This window comes from Manis pentadactyla, chromosome 2, assembly GCF_030020395.1.
Source record: "Manis pentadactyla isolate mManPen7 chromosome 2, mManPen7.hap1, whole genome shotgun sequence".
NCBI classification, from domain to species: domain Eukaryota; kingdom Metazoa; phylum Chordata; class Mammalia; order Pholidota; family Manidae; genus Manis; species Manis pentadactyla.
The window spans coordinates 229,447,758-229,468,059 of record NC_080020.1 but is presented as its reverse complement, the minus strand read 5'-3'; the positions used below and the strand labels follow the sequence as shown (position 1 = coordinate 229,468,059).

At 43.7% G+C, this 20,302-nt stretch overlaps 1 protein-coding gene across 4 annotated transcripts in view; it reads left to right on the top strand.

Moving 5' to 3' along the window:
- The window catches only part of ASAP2 (ArfGAP with SH3 domain, ankyrin repeat and PH domain 2), a 161,752-nt gene that overhangs the window by 98,165 nt on the left and 43,285 nt on the right, over positions 1-20,302 (top strand). For all 4 annotated transcript variants that reach the window (XM_036881890.2, XM_036881889.2, XM_036881887.2 and 1 more), the window contains exons 4-11: positions 336-410; positions 2,070-2,119; positions 4,561-4,690; positions 7,084-7,169; positions 12,362-12,437; positions 12,703-12,789; positions 19,731-19,834; positions 19,930-19,999. In XM_036881890.2, the coding sequence (XP_036737785.2) occupies positions 336-410; positions 2,070-2,119; positions 4,561-4,690; positions 7,084-7,169; positions 12,362-12,437; positions 12,703-12,789; positions 19,731-19,834; positions 19,930-19,999 (678 nt within the window). The remainder of the gene's footprint in view (positions 1-335; positions 411-2,069; positions 2,120-4,560; positions 4,691-7,083; positions 7,170-12,361; positions 12,438-12,702; positions 12,790-19,730; positions 19,835-19,929; positions 20,000-20,302) is intronic.

Here is a 20,302-nt window from a genome sequence, read left to right as displayed (position 1 = left end):
GTTCACACTTCTATTTCAGGGCCTTTAAAGTGATCCTGTCATTGATTATTTTGAAATATTTTTTTCTTCATTGTAATGATTATCTTTTCACAAACTTCATAGTTTAATAATAGGTTATTACTATGGAAAACAGATGTAGACTTCATTAGTTCTATATTCATTTGCAAGGTGAAAATGCTACAAAGAATGTAAGAATGAATAAGGCAGTCATACTTAATACTGGTCAGGTTTTAAATGAAGCTTAATTATTACCAAGTGTTCTGTAATACCCTTGCTGCCCTGACTTGAGATTAAAAAGGAAATTGAGTAAGAATGGTTTTGTTTTTGTTTTTTAGATTCAGAATATGAACAACATCATCTCCTTCCCTCTGGACAGCCTGCTGAAGGGTGACCTGAAAGGGGTGAAAGGGGTATGGCCCAGAAACCTTCCAGCTACATGCGCATTCTCACTGGGCTGGCAGGACGGGCTGCCAGCTGCCTCGATTTCCCTGGATTTGCTGTCTTGGCACCACCTGTCATCCGTAGCCATGGTGACACGCGGCCTTTCTGGGTGTCCTGCGGTGCTCTTGATGTGTAAGGGGGGAGGACCTGAAGGGAAAGAAGTAGCTCTTTTGGAAACCATGCCATTTTGGGGCTCTATCTGTTGAGTAGGGAAACCTGTGCAAAGTCTGGTTTTCCAGCTGGGGTCTTTCTGATCAGAGAAAAGGTCCCTTGCAAGGACAGTATCTCCTGATGGGAAGGGCTACACCAGTTAGGCTTGAGCTGACTTTATTTTTGTGTCCTCCAAAGGATGTTTATTGTTAGGAAGTGCCTTGCTGAGTATAAACACTTAAGCTGTCAATTGTTTCACGAGGATGTGAGCAGGAACAGGCAGGGTTCAAGTGGCGTTTGGACACCAGATGCCGAGCAGTAGTTGTTTTTGCGTGTCATCAGCACAAACAGATGAGCAGTATGGGAGGGAGATGATGGTGCCCAAGTTCTTAGGAGACCGTGTTCTTAGAAGATCGCGGTCTCCTAAGAACTGTGATTGGATTTGTACATGGTCCTGGTCCCATTTGGAAGCCCAGGCTGGCCACTGCAGGCACTTCTCAGTCTCTCCTTCACAGAGTGAGCCCCGAGAGGTGCTGGGGCAGGGAGCTGGGCCCAGCAAGTTGTTAGGACCCTGAGGAACATCATTCATTTTCCCCTTGGGGCCAGGAGAACATGTCAGCGAGCCAGCCAGGAAAAATGGGAGAAAAGGGAAGAACGTGCAAATACCCAGAAGCATGACGGTGCTGCTCCAGAGGGTTTTAGTGTAGCCTGAAGCCACGCAGTGGGAGGCTTAAGGGGTGGGAAGGCCCAGTTCACAGAGGCCTTAGATGCAAGCGGTGAACAGAGGGCTGAAGAACAGCCACAAATAAAGAATAAGCCCCCCAGAACCCCTGCCAAAAAGGGTCTTTGTTCCAAAAGAACCCTGTGAAAGAGTGCATAAATAGGTAGATAGCATTTGATAGAATTTCTAGTGGCTTAGTACACTTCTGAGCCAGGCTTTATCAGTACCAGGTCCTAAATTGCAGACAGAAGAGGGAATTGGGAGATCCCAGGAGATCTTTTATATTCTTGTTGGGGCCCAAATCAGGATGACATATGTTAGGGAGATATCCTGTTTTAATAGAAAAAATCAGAGTCCCTTTCTTTTGGAGAGATGTACTAAAATACTTGCAGATTAAATGTTACGTCCTTCTGGGTTTAATTTCAGAATAATCTTAGGGCAGAGGGCACGGTTTTGGTGAAATAAGATGGGCCATGAATTAGTACTTGTTATAACTGGGTGACAGGTACATAATACCGTTCTCTTGTTTTTCTTTGTGTGCCAAAATTTGGCATATTCTATAAGATTTTTTTGAAAAGAAAAGGAAATTCCAACACTAGTCTCATTAAAACTTTTATTTAGGTTTTTTTTATGGGACACATACATCATTTATTACAGAAATTAATGCTCTCTGTAGGACGAGTCTAGAGATTAGTAAGTTTATCTTGCTCAGAAGTTAATGATTAGTCCTGTTTAATTTATGCCTCTCTGTTTACAGGATCTGAAAAAGCCATTTGATAAAGCTTGGAAGGACTATGAAACAAAAATGTGAGTGTTCCTTTTAAAAAAGTTAATGTAGATAATTTGAGATTTCAACCTTAAACCAAACTTCTATTGCTTAAAGGAACTGTCTAAGTACGCCTCCATCCTGGAGAAAATTCACTTAAAACTGTGTTGCTGTGGTTCATTTTGATGCCACATGCTTTCATACTTGGTGTCTAAATTCAGTGATAAATTCCTCTAGAAACAAGTTTTTTCTGTCCCTTTTCTTTTATGTCATAATGGTTCCAAAATGTTATTTTCAGGAAAGTTAATTAAAGGGAGCTAAGGCCAATTTCCCTTGAGGTGTTTCTTTTTTTTTTTTTTCCCTAATTACCTTCCCCATTTTATCAGCATTATGACAGCAGCACAATTTTTGGATGTCATCTTCCTGGTCATTTTTGAAAGCCATCTGCTTTCAGCTTTGTCAGTGTTTCTGCACAACACCAGTCCCCTTGGTTTTAAAGGAGAGATTGGGACCCTTGCTTCCAGCTTCGTCTGACTGCTGCATCTGGCAGAGGACATGAGGAACAGGCGGGTTGGCTCTTCTCTGTGCATCACAGTTGCCACTGAACACCAGGTAGACAAGGCTGTCCCTGGGTGACCTCTGGCAGTGGTTGTAACATTTCCAATTGATTTGTCATTCTCAGAGTGGAAGGGATTGAACTGGCCAGAATGAGCTGGTGATTGTGGGGATAACAGTCTCAATTACTTTAATTACTTGCAAAAGAGAAAATATTTTTAAATGCCTTGTGTTTGCTTTGTAATTGTTGTGCATTGGGTAATAGTGTAGGGTTTTCTGAAACTTTAATATGAAGCCATCTGGTAAAGTGAGAAGTGTTAAGAAAGCCATTTCCAGATGTAACTACAAGGATTTAATTGGGTTTGCTGGGTTTTTTTTAACCAGCCTTGGATAGCTGTTCAGTGGTGAAGGATCACAAAGCTCAAGCCAAGGACCACCAAACCTTTGATATTTGTCCCATCCTGGATATCTTAAATTTCCATACCCAAAGATGCCAGGATTCCCTCATTCTGGAGTTTCACTAAGCATGCATTTGTGTGTAGGCACAGATAGAGTGTATAGAGGTTAAAGAGAATACCTTGAGGGTCCGCTCAGCCCAGAGACACTCCAAACTTGCTGTCCCTGGCCCTTTAGCATCCTTCCTCTACATGCCAATTCTGTGCAGTAAATGGAGAGGGTCACCATTCCTCCTTTGCGGATGGGAAATCAAGACTTGGTAGTTTGCTGCTGGTCAGCCAGTAAGAGTAATTGAGCTGGGGCCAGGAGGTGAATATGCAGGGTCCCATCCAGCGCCTTCTGCTGCCACCATCAGGTGCCTCAGAGAAAACGCTGCTCATCGTTACTGCACCAGGGCATGAAGGGGTTTCTGAAGAAGGTTGCCTGAAAGAGGCTTCTGGTTCTGGAAGGAAAAGGTTTGAAAGGGGAATGAGATTAAATTCTTTCAAAGCAAGACACACACAGATAGGGTAGGGACAGAATTTCTCACAAGATCCCAGAATTTGAGAATGAGGGAGTAGCACCCTTCAAAACTCAAAGTGATTCTAGGTGAGTAGCTCTTTACCCATTTACATGTGAGATTGATTTCTCCCAAGAAGTCCTGTGATATGTAACAAACAAGAATAAGATATCCTTAAAATTCCTGAGGAGTAGTTCCATACCTGGTTTTTTAAAGAATAACCATTGTCAGACCGTTTCTTGGTCCATCTGAGGTGGTGTGTGTCGGGGGAGGGAGGCTGGGGAGGAGGGGGCAGGGCGTTGTGTGATTGTAGCCCCAGGGACCCTGGGCCTCCTGTCACACTCCCCCCCTGGTGCAGGGGTCCCTGCCAAATGGTGTCTTCTATTTACATTCTCACATTTATTTATATTCATTCAGGCTGTGCCTCAAGGTAAAAACAAGAATTTGAAACTGTGTTTCTTGCCTCTTCTTATATAACCACCCCCAAATGATGGGCACACTGGAACCCATGTAGTGTTGAACGACTTCTAAGAAATGTTACAGTGATGATCACTGTTCTCATCAAAACAGAGAGCCGGTGTGACTTCACTAAGCAAGAGCGGGGGCTGAGAGGAGGACGAGGGACAGGGTACGGGGGGGAGCCCTGGGAGGTGGGGGATCATTTAGCCACAGCGCCCCTTGGGGTGCTCAGCCGGCCCGCACACGGAATGCTGTTGCTGAGACACGAGCAGACTTTCTACCTCTCTGACCCAGATCTGGCCCAAAGTAGGTGCTTTGTGGAAGGAGGTATTTTTTTAAGCCAATTTTGGTGTTTTGATGACCAAATGCATGTTCCTTTCCAGGCAAATTAGGTAAGTCAGGAGGCTGTCCTGCTTCTAAAAGGCTTGGCGAGCCCTTGTGGCACCCAAGCCTGTCCTGTGCGGAGCGCCGTGCCGAGGCATGTCCGTTTATCCTGGTTTTTCTCACCTGCAGAACCAAAATAGAAAAGGAGAAAAAGGAGCACGCCAAGCTCCACGGGATGATTCGTACTGAAATAAGTGGGGCTGAGATCGCCGAAGAGATGGAAAAGGAGCGGCGCTTCTTCCAGCTCCAGATGTGCGAGGTAAGAGGCCATGGGCGGGCCCTGCAGGGCCTGCGGCTGCCCAGGCAGCCTTGTCTGATTTCTGTCCGAGGCTTCAGAGAAATCACCAAGTGCATTACTGGACTCCGCTTGTCTGATTTCTATTCCTAGGGCAGCCTTAGTCTCCTGGAGGTGGTGGGATTAGATTAACATCAACCTCTTATTAAAGACAGGGAAACACTAAACAGCATCCTCTTTGGCCTCACATACATACTCACTCAAACTTGCCCCCTCTCCCTGGAATTTAGCTAAATACTCCCTCCTTCATGTTCTCTCGTGAGGTTACTGGGTTCCCTTTGTTCCAGTGGAATCAGTGCGGAGGACAGGGAGAAACCAGCTGGAGAGAAATGCAACCTGCCATCCTCTGGCCTTCTCAGTGTGAGTGAGTGAGAGCATTGTGCACCCAAGCCTCTGCCTCCAAATGCTCTAAAATGCTTCCACACACACCTTCCGCTCGTCAAGGCACAGGCCCTGGCGCCCTGGGGAGCTCCTGTGCCCCTCTGCTCCACTCCCCGCTTTAGCCTGAGCCTTTGGGCCACTCGGAGCATTTCTCTGCTGGATGCTTAGGGATGGGAAATATCACGGACCAATCGTGAAGGCCATTGCTCCAGCCTTTTCATGCCTTGTTTGTGGGTTTCTTTGTAGAAAGAGCAGGTGGAACAGTCCCCACCCTTGCCTGAGCCTTGGCCCTCCTGGTCGTGGCAGCGGAGCCCCTGTACCCGATGTTGTTTGTGTTGTAGCTGTGCAAGCGTGTTGTAAATGTACAGGGTATACAGGTGATACTTGTGACAGGTCTGGGGATTGGGTTCAGCCTCTCTCAGTTGTTCTTCAGCCTATTAATCAGTCAACAGCAAAGCTAATCCAAAAGGAACTTTTTGATTTTAGAGTGTTTGTCAGTTACAGTGGGGAGGTAGCCTTTATGAATGTGTAGTTCAGGAGTATATTTAAGTGAATTTTTATTCCAGACTAATCTCCTAAGTAGTCAGTGGAGGAATTGGCCCCAGGATCAAGGACATCATATTGTCTGATATTAGTATAGCCACTCCAGCCCTCTTTTGGGTTGTTTTTGCAAGCAATTTCTTTTTCAGCCCTTTTACTTTCAGCCTGGGTATATCTTTGAATCTAAAGTGTGTATCCTATAGACATTGTAGAGTTGGGTCATTTTTTTTTTAATCCAGTTTCTCTCTGCCTTTTGATGAAACTGTGGAATCCATTCCTGTTTTATGTCACTATCGATGTGGTTGGATTTGCATCTGCTCTCTTTGGTTTTTCGTGTCTCGTGTCTTTCTTGTTTCTTTGTTCCTCCTTTGCTGCTTTTACATTCAGTGACTGTTTAGAAAGTTAACTAAGCTCAAAGTGTTACTAAGATAGGAGAAAGGCTGTTTTTATACATGTTGTTTTATAAACGGACATTATAAAAATAATACCTGCCTGGGCTGTTTCTCACAGTGTTGGAGAAATCAGTCCAGAAGATGTGTGTTTGCCTTCTCAGATTGTACTCTGTATTTGGCTGTGGAGGAAGAAATCTCTTTACCTAAACAATGCAAGACGGCTTGTTAAAAAAGGTTTAGTGAATTATGAAGCCCTGTCAGCAGGTTACTAGCATATCCTACTGGGCTGTGTGGCTATTGGTCTACCAGAAGTTTATGGAAACTTCTGGTAGATCTATAGTATCTATCCATAGTCTAGTAGGAGATAGGAAACCTTGAACAAGAGTTTCCCAGATTACAGATGAGAGATGTCATGTATTCAGGGTTCTTTATACCATATCCTGACAGTGGAGAAGATAGGGAATTTATAGAGTCTTTGTTTTGTAAACCTTTAGCAAAGAACAAATGTATTTCCTGATGCTGGTTTCATAGATCCCTAGAGTTTCCTGATGTCTTAATGGTTGTTAATGAATTCTCCAAGTTAAAAATGGCTTTAATTCATTTCAATTTAAAATTCGGTTTTTATAGCAATCACACTTTTATTAAGCATCAGGGAAGTGTCTTAGGATTAGAGACATAGTGACAAGAGACTCAACTACAGAAGATGAGCAGTTAGTGTCCTAGATGGCGACCTGCCTAAAGAAAGGGCCCTGGGACAGAAGTGTTGGGGAGGTTGGTCCCGTTCATTCTGGCCACCCTCATTTCCTAATGCAACTAGAGGTTAAGGTATAGTGTCTTACTAATTTTACTTAAACACTTAATTACCTGCATGTCGGATAATTCATATCATACCAAACTAAAAGAAACATTTAATATGGCATTCAGAAATATTAAGCACCCACCATGAGCACTGCCCATAATAAAAGAAGGGGAAAAGATAATCTGTCCTCAGAAACTCACATTCTGCTTATATCTGTGACATTCCCTTTTTTGTTTTTTTAACAGTATCTGCTGAAGGTCAATGAAATTAAGATTAAAAAGGGAGTGGATTTACTTCAGAATCTGATCAAATATTTTCATGCCCAATGCAAGTAAGTTCTTTTTCTTTGTTATAATGCTGTTTCATATGTTTCTGTATGGCAACTTCTGGTAGATCAGTTGTATTGTATTGAAGAAAATAAACACACATTAAAAAATCTGTAGTGAGAAGAATCAGGTACTGCTGCATGCACGCTATATCACAGGTGAACCTTTGACAGCATGTTAAATGAAAGAAGGCAGATGAGTGATTGCCAGGGCTTGGGGAAAGTGGGGAATTATGGCTAATGGGGACAGGGTTTCTTAGCAGGCAATGAAAATGTTCTAGAATTGGATAGTGCTGGTGGTTACACAACTGTGCAAATATGTTGAAAGCCACTGAATTGTACATTTTAAGAGGGTGAATTTTATGGTTTCAGAATTATCTCAATAAAAAATTAAAAAAATATATATATAAATCTGCAGTAATTACCAAATATATTTATTTTTGCTCTTCTTTTGTAGTCTGAGCTAACCTATGGTTCTTAGATGTTTTTTGTTTGTTGAAAGAGAAATGAGATGGTGTCAGTGCAGTGTATTGAATCAAGAAAATACTTTCCTATATTATCCTGTAAAGCAGTGACAGTGATGGCAAAGGAGGCTGTGGGTGCAAGAGGAGGAGGAGCTCCCATGTTGGGGGGCTGCCTCAGGTGTTCAGCAGGGCCCTTCACGCGCTGGACCTCCTATCTCAGCCATGTTTTCTTCCTACTCCTCACCCTATTTCTACCGTCTGGCCCCCAGAAGCCAGCAGAAACAGGCCCTGGCTCATTCACAGGAGGAGCATGAAATGAAGTGGGATAGAGACGGGGACAGCCTTAGAAGTCTTGTAAAGTTTCAGTTTTTACCCCAAATCTATTGGGAAGCTCTTGAAAGGTTTTAAGCAGAGAATTCATTCTCTAAGTGCTCCTGGAGCTCCCCCTATGTGTCAGGCGCTTTTTGAGGTTCTGGTAATAGAGGAAGAAGGAGAACAAAGCTCTCCTGCACACAGGCCTTCACTTGTGGTGGGGGAGGGCAACAGTAAGCACATGAGAAAATACGGGACAGTTTTGGGGATGTGTGTGGCCATACAGTGTGATGAGAAGGGAGTAGTGTTGATTGGAAGTGTCAGGGGAGGCTCCTCCAGTAACAACATTACTTTGCACACTGGAGCAGGAACCAGATGGGGCAAGTGTGGACGTAGGCTATGACTTAGGTGCCTAGGTCCTGCCTGTCCTGTTGCCTCTGTTTGCTCTACCTATCTCCATGATGTCATCCTAAATACCATGTCATGTTTCCCACTGAACCGTATATTCTCTTCAAGGAGAGGGGCAGCAACATTGATTTCCTTAATCTGTATAGTGCATGGCACGTTCTTTCAGCTGTGAATTGCACTGTTTTGAACTGAGCTCTGCTTTGGAATTCTTCACACAGTTTTGGTGACATTGCATTGCTAACGAGGTTGAGGTCAAACAGCAAAGGAGGATGTGCTGTATCATTCACCCTAGGTTAAAAGAAGATCCAAGCTTGAAAAATCAGTCTGAGAGGATGCCAAAAGACCCTTAATTTGTAGAATTTCCAAGATGAAATATTTTACAGAAATTTGAAGCCCTGACTTTGTGATTAACTTACAAATTCCTTCTATCCTTGTAACCTTATGTGAGGCAGCTTAGGAAGTGGGTTGCTTCCTTGCTGATATTTTATTTTTAAAAAGAAGCTATTCTAGGATTTCCTTTTTTTTTTTTTTTCTTATTTTGTCCAAACTGATCAGTTGGGTAGCAACAGAACTCTTGTGGAAAAGTGAACTAGTTGGCCTTTTATGGGCATAAGCTCAGTAACCTTTAAAAATGATGAATCTTCCATTACTTCCTTTTTGAATGAGAGTGAGAGAGAGTGTGTGTGTACTGCATGCTCTTCAAATCATTCAAACAGCTTGACTTTTTGAATCCACATTTTGGGGGTTAAAACGTGGAGCCTGAGTGCCTCAGGCCAGGGACAGAGGAGCGGCATGTGGCCGTGCACTGTTAGGTAGCTCCTTCACACTCCGCTCAGCATTCCCAGCCTCCACACCTCACCCCCAGATGCTTGGCTGAGCTTGAGCAGGCACCATTCAGGGCCAGAGGCAGCCTGCACAGCCTGCCTGCTTCCATGCATGCTGCTGTTCTGGGCAGGAATGAAGAGAGGCTTCTCTGTGTAAATGAGATCCTGGGGGACACATTTGAGTGTCCACCCATGGAACTGCTTAGATGCATGTTATTTTGCTTCCTGCTGAGCTTTGCTTTAAGCATCTTGAAGAGTGCTACATGTTCTCTGTATTTTATTTAAGGAAAAAATTTACATTTCTACCTAGTTCGTAGAGTACCAGAAAATTTGTCATGCTAGCCTTTGCTGCTGAACATTGAGGATCCTGTTCTCTAGTGGAATCTAGAAGTAGGGCAGTCTTTAACACAGTGAGACCAACAAACATGGTCACATTCTTAAAAGTGGTAGTGGGTGTTGAATTGACTTGTTCTTTAAGCAAATACCATGATCAGCTGTTGCTTGATGAACTTGGGAAAGAGTTGAATGAGACACAGGTTCAGGGCGCAGTGGGATGGAGGGGCAGGGCGCAGGTGGCAGATGGGCACCGGCCGTGAGAACGGCGCACTGTCGTGCAGGTGGTAGCAGCGGGGAGAGCCACCCTGCTTGGTGGGAGCTTGAATATTGAATCTCAGTGGGTATATTTGGAATCCTGGAGAATTTGGTTAGGCAAGGTAGAAAACATTTAATGAAAAACAAAATTTGGTATTTGGTAGTGTTGATGGTAAGCATTGTTTGAAGCTTGGAGGAGTGTTAATGGGTTCCCCGGAGTGGTCTGTCCTTAGGAGGTCACGGTGATGGCAGCAGCGAAGCAGCGGGCCCCTGTCGTTGACCTCTTCCTGAATGCCAGGGTGGCTATACCTAGGTGCCAAAAGATGCCTCACTGAGGAGGGTATAGAAAGACTGGGATTTTGAAAATCAGAGGGAGGCGATTTTCCAGGTAGATGGTCAAGATTAGGTAGGTGATTACAAAGATGAAATCAAATCTTAAATCCAAATTTGTATCATTATTTCAAGCACACTGTCCAGTGTCATGCTGGAAATGACACTCGTGACGAGGAGCAGGTCTGTGAGCACTCGACTCCAGGGCAGGGCTCTCCTCCCCGTGGGGACCGCTGCCAGGCAGGGGGGGGGGTCCTTGGAGCCGTGTGCCTGCTCCCCCCTTCCCCAGGAGCAGGCCTTCCGTGTTGGTCTCCTGTGACATTTTTCCTACTCCCTATTGTAATGCTCTTCCTGTTTCTCTCCCTCTCTTGATATCCTGTCTGTTTCACAAGAATTTGAAGCGATTATGGAAATAGTTATATGAAGAAGAAGTATAACTGAGACAAAATATAAGTATCAGATGAGTTCATAACAAGAGGGAAAAGCTCAGTTTCTCATTCCTGCATTTGTTCTTCCAAATTTCCTTTTTCATTTAAAAGGCATACTGGCTGTGTGCTGGCCACTGCTAGGAGTAGAAGGCACAGAGCTGCACAATACATGGTGTTTCTGCTCTAACAGTGGACACAGACACATGGAGAGATCATTATAACATGCTGACACAATTGCTATACCAAAAGCATATTCTATATTCCGGGAAAAAAAATGAACTAGGTAAATAAAGGAATGAAAATATAAAATGAGGAATTATGCATGAATCTAAAAGCTAAGGTAAGAAAATTCTAACAGTCCAGCTTCTGTGACGCCTAATACTGAGCTGGTAATTGGCTCTCAACCCACATCCTGTGTGTGTTTTCCCCTTCCTTCCTCCTTGGAACTATTGTATTCAGTTTCATGCTGCATTATTTGTACGACCCCTCCTGTTTATCACATACTTGATATGGGGAAGTCCCACAGGACCGTTGCAGAATTTAGAAGTGATAAACATCACCTCACATGAGCACACGTTTGAAGGTGGTCACCTTGGTGTCCAATCAGCTGTCGAAGTGGGAGACTCCTTCCCTCTTTCCTCAGTTTATGTCTCATTCAACAAATACTACATGCTTGAAATGTGCCAGGCTTTGTAGATACCGTGTCCTTAGCCTCCCGGAATTTCAGCTCTAATGGGGGGTTACATTTTAAATAATCATACTGATCAATATATAATGGCAGTTATGCAAAGTGTTTTGAAGCAAGAGACAGAACATTCTAAGAGAAGAGCAGGGAGACCTCTTCTAAAGTAGAGGATCATGGATTCTCACTAATGAGGTTGTGGTGTTTAACTTAAAACTTGAAGAATGAGTGGGAATCAGCCAGACAAAACAGAAGATATGCTGCAGAGAGAAAACTCTAGAGGGAAAAAACAACAAATGTAAAGGGCCTGGGGCAGGAAGGATCTGGTGGCCACAGCCAGGCTAGAGTGTCTGGAACCTGGTGGATGAAGGGGCAACTGGTGTGGATTTGAAGCATGGATATACAGGCAGAGGCCAAATCACATAGGCATTATAGGTCCTGTTATGGGTTTTGAACTCTGTCCTAGGATCATTGGGAAGTGTTTTCTTCATTCTTGTCAAAAGGGTTATATACAACATGCTTTCAGAGGCAATGGTGAACATCAGCCCCCTGTTGGCTATAGAAAAACTCATGTAGCTTCTGTCACATTCCCTGAATCACTTACTATAAATGACTTCACAAGGTTTGAGTTCTGAGCTTTAAAAAAAAATTCCTTTTGATATTGATCTCAAGTTCTCCAACCAATTTCCCTCTGTTGATGGGGCAAAGCTATTTATGGGCATCAAACTGGCTTAGTTTTTCCTGCATTCTTTCTCTTTCCACATCACTTGTCAAGGCAAAGTTTTTAGTCTTATTCTCGTTTGCACCCCATGCCTTTCTGACCTTGGACTCTTCCACTCCTGAGCCAAAGCTTTGCCACCTCTGTCAATAGAGGCCTGTTCCTACTATAAACTGGAAAGTCAGGGCTCATTTTTTATGGGTCAAGAAAAATTACAAATACTTAGGCTAATTGCAGTTCTTTTCTATTCACTCCTCATAATTTTGAGAGCCATTTCATTCTTGGTTTGCCTGATAGTTTAAGGTTCTGTTCGTAGTCCTTCACCCCCCAGGAATTACTTGTGATTTGGGTCACTTTGCTTTGAAGAAGTTTTTTTCTCCATTCTAACAATTATTTCCTCTTTATGAAATACACTGTGTGTCCCTTTGTTTTTCCTCCTAGTTTTTTCCAAGATGGACTGAAAGCAGTTGAAAGCCTCAAACCTTCTATTGAAACACTCTCAACAGATCTTCACACGGTAAGTAGCTTCCCTCCCACATTAGTGTGGAAATGGTGTTTATGCAACAAACACTTGATTTGAATGTTGCTTATGTGGAATCTTATGCTTGCATGCTGCGCTGCCTGGATGTTAGCAGCCCTGTAGCCACCTGGAGCTCGTAGTCCCCATCGTAGTCCCCATCACCATCCTCATTCTTGTGGGAGGCCTTTGTTGCATTTGTGTGGAAATGCCCTGTGACCTCCAGCATCTTATTGCACTTCTGTTTTGTTTTGTTTTTCTGAAGATCAAACAGGCCCAGGATGAAGAAAGAAGGCAGCTGATACAGCTTCGGGATATTTTGAAATCAGCCTTGCAGGTTGAACAGAAAGAGGTGAGGGCATTTAATTTTGAAAGTTCATATTATTTTGTGTCTATGTCTTGGGGGCTTGGGGGCTGAGGAGTGAGAAATCCATGTCTTCCAGGTGCCCCACAGGTCACTCTGGGGTGATACCATGCCACACCAAAGCACTTACTTGTTCTTTAAGTTTGGTTTTATAAAGCCATCTTTTTCGGTCTGTTTATTTCATGGTGGAAGCATTTACTTTAAAGGCACAGCCTTAATGGCAGTGTGTAAACCTTTTTTGCTCTGTTTGTTGCCAGATGAGTAGCTCTTAGCATCTCTATCACATAGACACGTGTTCTTCATGCTATTGGTTTCCTACCTGGTGCTCCATGGTTTCCCTACCCTGATACCTGTGGACTCCACCCACATGGCCATCGACAGGGAAAGGTGACCATCTGAGCCTCCCAACCCTGAGGTTCTGTTAAATGTGAAAAGCTAGATTTTCTTTCAGCTGTATTCTGATGGCCAGAATACCTTAGTTTCTCTGGCACCGTCTCTTTCACATAATCACTTCTCTGCCCGCTAACATATTTTCAGTGATAACTTGTGTTTTGGGGCTCATTAAAAATTTTTTTAAAGTAAAATTTTAAGGTAATTTTATGATATGTTCACTGTATTGTAGACATTATAATGTAGAACTTAACATAAATCCACTTGTCAGTAAAGGAATATGTCTAAATATATAGCTAATAGATTTTAGATAGATAACTCTTAAACTACTACTCAGAGCATAAAGTTCACTGTTGCCAGTTTGGTATGCTCTATTTTGTTTTAAGTTCTTGTACTATAACTGAATATTATTGTTTTTCTCCCAAATGCATTTGCCTTTTGTGACCGAAGTCTAGGAGAGTAAGTAGTTCAGTTCTTAATAAATTAGAGAATTTTGCATGCTTTCTTCATAAACTTCAAGAAACACTTTATCCTGTGTATATATTAATGACTAGTAGCATTTTAACTCACAACCCTTCTTCCTTCAATAGCAGTGGGTTTTATTAAAGTCTAAAGAATTTGAATACACAAATATTAGTGAAATTGAGATTTTCCAAGTCTACGGGCTTACACATTTGCTGTTGTTCCTTTGTGAAAATGAAGCAGCTCACCCATCTCTCGCATCCTGCAGAGCTGAGTTCTTTGAGTGCTTTTAGTCCACCTTCAGCCACGGCTCCTCTGAGCTGCCTCTGCTCACCGCAGCCCCAGTGGCCTGAGTCCAGGCAGCACATTCTGAAGACTTGCTTCAGTAGCAGCTACTCCTTGTGGGTTTTGGCTTTGTCTTTAAGCGCACAGATGCTTTTTCTCCGGCTAGACCTGAAGCAGCCTGAGGATGCCCTCCTGCCTTCTGCCATCATGTGGAGTCCCATACTGCTCACTTGGTAGGCTCTTGGTAGACACAGGTCTGCTAAGTGAGAGATTGGCAGGTTGAGGTTTTATGTTAGTGCTAGAAATTACCACAGTGTGGCGACTTCCTCACAGCCTTGAGAATATAGATGAACCTGACACTTCGATATTCCCAACATGGAATATAAGCAGAAAAAGAAGAAGAAAAAGAACTTGGAGTGTGGAGAAAAGAATGGCTTTCAGCTAACTAGCAGAGGCGGTGTGAGGTGTGGGAGCCAGCTTGCCACCAAGGCAGCCAGCTCTCCGTACACTGGTGGGAACTGAGGGCATCTTTTGTCTGGAGTGAAGCAAAGCTGAGGTTTAAAATAAAGGAGAACAGATTCTGGCACTTAGTAGTCCTCTGGGCACAGTGCAAGGACTATGTTTGCTTTGGCTGTGCAGAATTAGGTTTGGAAAAACTGGCTGTTGTCAGAAAGCTGGTTATTTATAGCTTTGCAGAAAAGTATAACAAATTTACCAGCACAGATCAGAAGTCTTCATGGTTTGTTGTTTCTGTGGTTTTTCGTTGACCAGGTCATCTGTCCCAGATTACACCGAGGGTCATAAGAACCTTCTTTACTGCCCTTGAGCTTTATGTCCCAAGATCAAACTCACCAATATCTTGGTTGTGATTGTGTTGTATTTTCTGTATGTGATAATCTGCATTGCTTTTTAGTGATAATATTCTATAAATTGGACAGTCAGTGCACACAGTTACAAATAACAAGCAAATGTGTGTGAGTGAAATTTTATATTTTTTAAAATAATTTTTGTGGTTGGGGTTTCATCTTTTGTATTATTGTGTGGCTCTCACTCTCTTGTTTTAGATTCTCTGACTGACTGAGGTGGCCCAGCACTGGCCCTTGATTTGGCCTCAGTGGAAGACTTGTTCATTGACTCACATTCAAATACCATTTTCCTAGCAGTTATCGAAGCTGGATACAGTACAAAATAAAAGTTAATAGTTCTCACATCTTAAGGGGCTTACAGTTGGCAGGTAGGGTCAAAAAACTAATTGGGGTGCAATGTGCTGGAAGCTGTGTGGAGGTCAGCTCTAAGAAGGTGTGGGGTGGCAGGTGTGTGTCAGGAATAGAGTTTGCAGGGTGATTCAGAATCTGTAGAGTCCCAGCAGGTGGGGACAGGTAGGCCAGCTTCTGACTAGGACAGAAAGTTTGCCTGAGCAGCTGTCTAGCAGAGCAGAAGAGCATGGATTTACTCTGAATCTTATATCTTTCACTTTGTACCAGGATGACATTGAGCAAGTTATCTGACCTCTCCATGCCTTGGTCTCTACATCTTAAACAGGTGTGATAATGTCACCTTAGAGAGCTGTTATGAGATAAGAGGGGTAATTCTGTAAAGCACTTAACCATTGACTTGATGAACAACTGGTAGTTTATTCATTCATTCAGCGAACCCCTAGATGCTGAGGAAACTTATTAGACAAAAGACCCAATTCCCCACTTCTTGAGCAGTATGGGTGGAGGTGGTGTCTACATAGGTCCTTCTGCCCACTCGACCCATCCTGTTGGCTTGTCATCTGCCACCTTGTCTTCATGACTGGCCCCCACCTCTGCCTTCCTCCCACTATGATGTAGGCACTGCCATACTCTGCTCTAGGCTGAGCCCCTGTTCCTGACCCCAGCTTCCAGGTCTCGCCCAGCTTACCCCCTTCCGCGACTCCCAGCTTCACCAGCACTCTGCGCCTGCGCCCTCCCTTTGTGTCAGGGAGCCTCTCTCCATTGCCACAGGAGTTCCCACTTGCCTCACTTTTCCAGGCACTTTATGAATGTGGCAGTGATCCTTCAGAGAGGATCACTTGCAGGCAGATAGTGTTAGTCCACAACTGCAGCCTGTGTCTGAGAGGATAAATGCCTCTGCTGGAGCACACTCAGTAGTGTCAGAGCCAGGATTTGAACCCTGGTCTATTCCAGTGCAAGCCCATTCTCTTGCAGCTATATTATTGACTTGAATATCCATGTCAGAAAGAATCTTTTTAAAAATGACCCACAAATAATAGAATAGTGGTAATGAGATTTGAAAACCCTGTTCTTAGACCATGGCTTGGTGCTTGCTCAGCAAAGCCTCCAGCTCCTGCTGGTGTCCATGTGGGTGGACATACCTGTCATATCTTGGGAAGACAGTGAGTTGGACGTTGAGCCCTCCCTTGACAGAGAAACTTTAAGCATCCAGAAGTGACTCCTTGGCAGTCATTCATCATCAGGACCCCGTGGTTAACACTTCATAAGGTCACACAAAACTTAAGACCACAGAGGGTTCCTGGGATCTGAGAATTTGTCTGCATGTCACAGGATAGGGGATATGTGGGTATTGGTAGAATTTTATGAGAGCCTTCTAAAGGCCCATAAAATGCCCACTTAACCTGCATGCTTTGGACGTTGAGTCTCTATACCACGTGGCTCACTCAGTCGAGGCTTAGGTCATCCCTGGCTGTCCTGGGAAGTACAGAGTATCCTGGGGAGGCTGTCAGTCATGGTGACACAGACACCCCCCACCCCTGCATCCATCACTCTATGTTAAGTTCTGCTTCTTCCCAAAAAGAAAGGCTTTTTTCCCTTGGATTATATTCATTAAATTGAAGTCGTGGTTATATAAAGGGCTGACTTCATTTGTCGCCCCTTCCCTTGACCGGCTATTGTATAAAACACCTGTACAAACAGCTGAAGAAAGCTATTTTTCTTAGTTCACCTACAAGTCACCTTGAAGCTGCTGACATGTAGTTTGTTTAAAACAGGTTCATTTTTTGTTAAATTCTATTCTTATTACAGATTTTAAATTGCACAGCTTCAGATTTGCCTGCATGTTTTCCCGGATTCCAGAAGTGCCAGCTCTAAAGCTCTAAAAGAAACAGTAATTTCTTCCTGAACTCTGGCACAGGGTCTAATTCTACTGAGGAGAGGAATGTCCTTTACCCTGTTCTTAGGACCTATGAGGAGTTCTGATTAATATGCTTGGCACGAACACTTCTAGCTGCGTTTGTCACATGATCTCACCAGTTTGTGCAGGTTTTTTCTCCCCAAATTAATAGACTATTTCTTGGTTGTGCAGTTTAGTCCTTCGACAGGTTTATTTTTAGTCCTTTACAGAGTTTCATGTAGGTAAGCAGTATTTCTCCATTTCTCCTCCACTGCATTTATTCCCACTGGTGCTAAGGCTGGGTTTGCTCTCAATTTCTAGTGCTAATAAGCTGCCCTTTTGAGAGAATATGGAAACTGGGACCATTCTCATTCCAATGAGTGAGCTGCTTACCCTAATTGTCTGCAGGCATGAGTACTGCATGAACTCCCATGGAAAATGAGTACATTTCTCCTATTTTGGGATCTGCTTGTTCAGGCTCTGTTGTCAGTTCAATAATGGAGTACCTGATACATTACTTCTCAGCTGAATATTTTTTAAAAATTTTTGAAGAGTTATCCCATATATATTTTAGAGTTCAGAAGTCAGTGCCAGACAGCCCGTGTTCATGGAGTATAAGACTTAATGTTGTTAAGATGGCAATACTCCCCAAATTGATCTGCATATTCAGTGCAATTGCTATCAAAATCCCAGTTACCTTTCTAGCAACCCCAACAGAAATTGACAAGCTGATTCTAAAATTCATACAGAACTGCAAGGGGCCCAGAATAGCCAAAACCATCTTGAAAAAGAAGAACAAAGCTGGAGGACTCACACTTTCTGATTTCAGAACTTACCACAAAGCTGTGATAATCAAGACAGTGTGATACTGACATAAGGATAGACATATAGGTCAATGAAAAGAATTGAAAGTCCAGAGATGAACCCTTACATTTATGGTCATCTGGTTTTCAACAAATGTGCCAAGACAATTCGATGGTGAAAGAAAAGCCTCGCCAACAAACAGTGCTGGAACAAGTGGATCACCACAAACGGAAGAATGCATTTGTACCCCTTCCTCACACCATAATCTAAAATTAACTTGAAACGGATCAAAGACCTAAGTAAGAGCTAAAGCTATAAAACTTTTTGAAGAAAATATAGGTATAAATCTTCATGACCTTGGATTAGGCAATGATTTCTTAGATGTGACTTCTAAAGTACAAATGCCAAGAGAAATGGTAGATAAATTGGACTTCATCAAAATTAAAAACTCTTACAGCTCAGAAATCTTTTTAAGAACCGTCAAGTATCTGTTTTCATCTGTTGTTTTCAGATGAAGTCTAAACTTTGACTGAAGCCTATCTGCCCCTTCTACCACTTGGCCCACTTTATTCTCAGCCACACCGTTTGTCCTTGTGTCCCTGGAGGATGGCCATAGCTGTCACTTTCCTCTCCAGGCCTCTGTGTTTCGTCCCTTCTGCCCTGATCACCCTCCCTCGTTCTCCTCCCGTTCTTGCTTTCATCTTTAAAGCTCGCTTCCTGCAAACCCCCCCATGGCTTTCTCCCTCCTTTTGGCTCTCTCAGTTCCGGATCACATTGATTGTGGTTCATTAGCTCTTTCATTGGTTAGGCAGTGCCTGGTCTCCCGAAATCTTGTCTGAGTGATGGTGGAGGTGACACTGGCCCTGCCTTTTGGGACACCCTGCGGTCAGGGCATGTGGTGTAAGGGCAGGGCTATCAGAGTGGGAGGCAGAGCTCCCTTCCACCCTCTGCTCTGGCTCTGACAAGCTCTGCATCTTGAGCAAATCACTTATTTCATTGTGTTTCTGTTTCTTCCATTACAAAATGAACTGGGTGAGGGGTCCCTCAGTAAACAGGCAGCTCTCAGCCCTGCCTGGTTGGCCTGGGAATTCTCTGTTCAGTTTTGCTCCCCTTGGGTTCCGTCTGCCAGCATAGCCAGTGCCAGCACTGGCAGCCCCCTCCACTCTTGCTTGGATTCTGATACCACCTGTTACACAGGGGGCACCTGTTGGATACCCAGGTTTCACTGATGGTCCTGGCCCTCAAGAAGCTGAAGTCTGGAGTTTCCCAGTTGTGGTAAACTCCACCAGATTCTCAGTTGACCTAGAGACCGGCCTACCCTGAACCTAAGTTCAGTTTCATTATCCCCCTGCTGGGATGATGGGGTCAGAAAGTGAATACCTGCTATGTGCCAGGTGGCCCCACCTGTTGTTTAACTCAAACCTTACTCTGTTTAATTCTTACTGGGTATTGTTTTCCTTTTTTCCAAGGAGGAAACCGAGGTAGGCAGCCTAATTCAGAGGCAGAACATTGCTTTTGTTTCTGTTTTGCTTGAAGCCATCCCCTTCCAGCGTCAGGTTACCTTTTCTCTCAAGGGCTGCTTGGCCATTCTCAGGGACTTCAGGCTCATGATTGAGTCAGACCTTGAAACTTCCAGATGGCTCATTCTTTTGGCCTGTGTGGGAATGCTGGTTTTTTGACATTTCCTTCTCCAGGCTGGTACATGGTATTTATGAGTTCCTGGGTATGAATTCTATGCCACTTTTGTGGTGTGGTGAGGGGAAATTTTTGTAATTCAAAAAAAAGTTTAAGGGCATAAATGTCATTTTGTGTACTGCTTTTCTAAAAATTGGAATCTGGATAGCATTGAAAACAACTTGTTTGACTGTTTTTAGGATTCACAAATTCGTCAGAGTACAGCCTATAGTTTACATCAGCCTCAGGGAAACAAAGAACACGGAACCGAGCGCAGTGGCAACCTCTACAAGAAAAGCGATGGGTACGTGGAGTGGCGTTACTACAGTTCAAATGTATGCTCATTAGCCCATGTCCAAAATTTCTGAACTCTTATTTTTTTTCCCCTTTATCTGTAAGGATCCGAAAAGTGTGGCAGAAAAGGAAATGTTCAGTTAAAAATGGCTTTCTGACCATATCCCATGGTACCGTAAGTATGCTCTTTTAGTTCACGGTGTAATGAGGTGAGAGCATGAAGAGCCTAGTGAAGCAGAGGACACACTCTGTCCTACGCGGGTCACGGCACCAAAGGTACATTTTAAAGGCCTTCCCTGTTGAGAAAAGGCCTTTCTTGACAGGGTACTCCTGCCCCGCATTTATGCTTCTGCAGCCAGGGAAGCCTTATCATTCACTCACTGCCTGACGGAGTCAGGAACACCTGATAAGCCAGTGGTCTTCAGTTAGAAGCCTGCGACTTCCAGAAACAAACAGCAAGCCACTCTCTTGCTTTCTG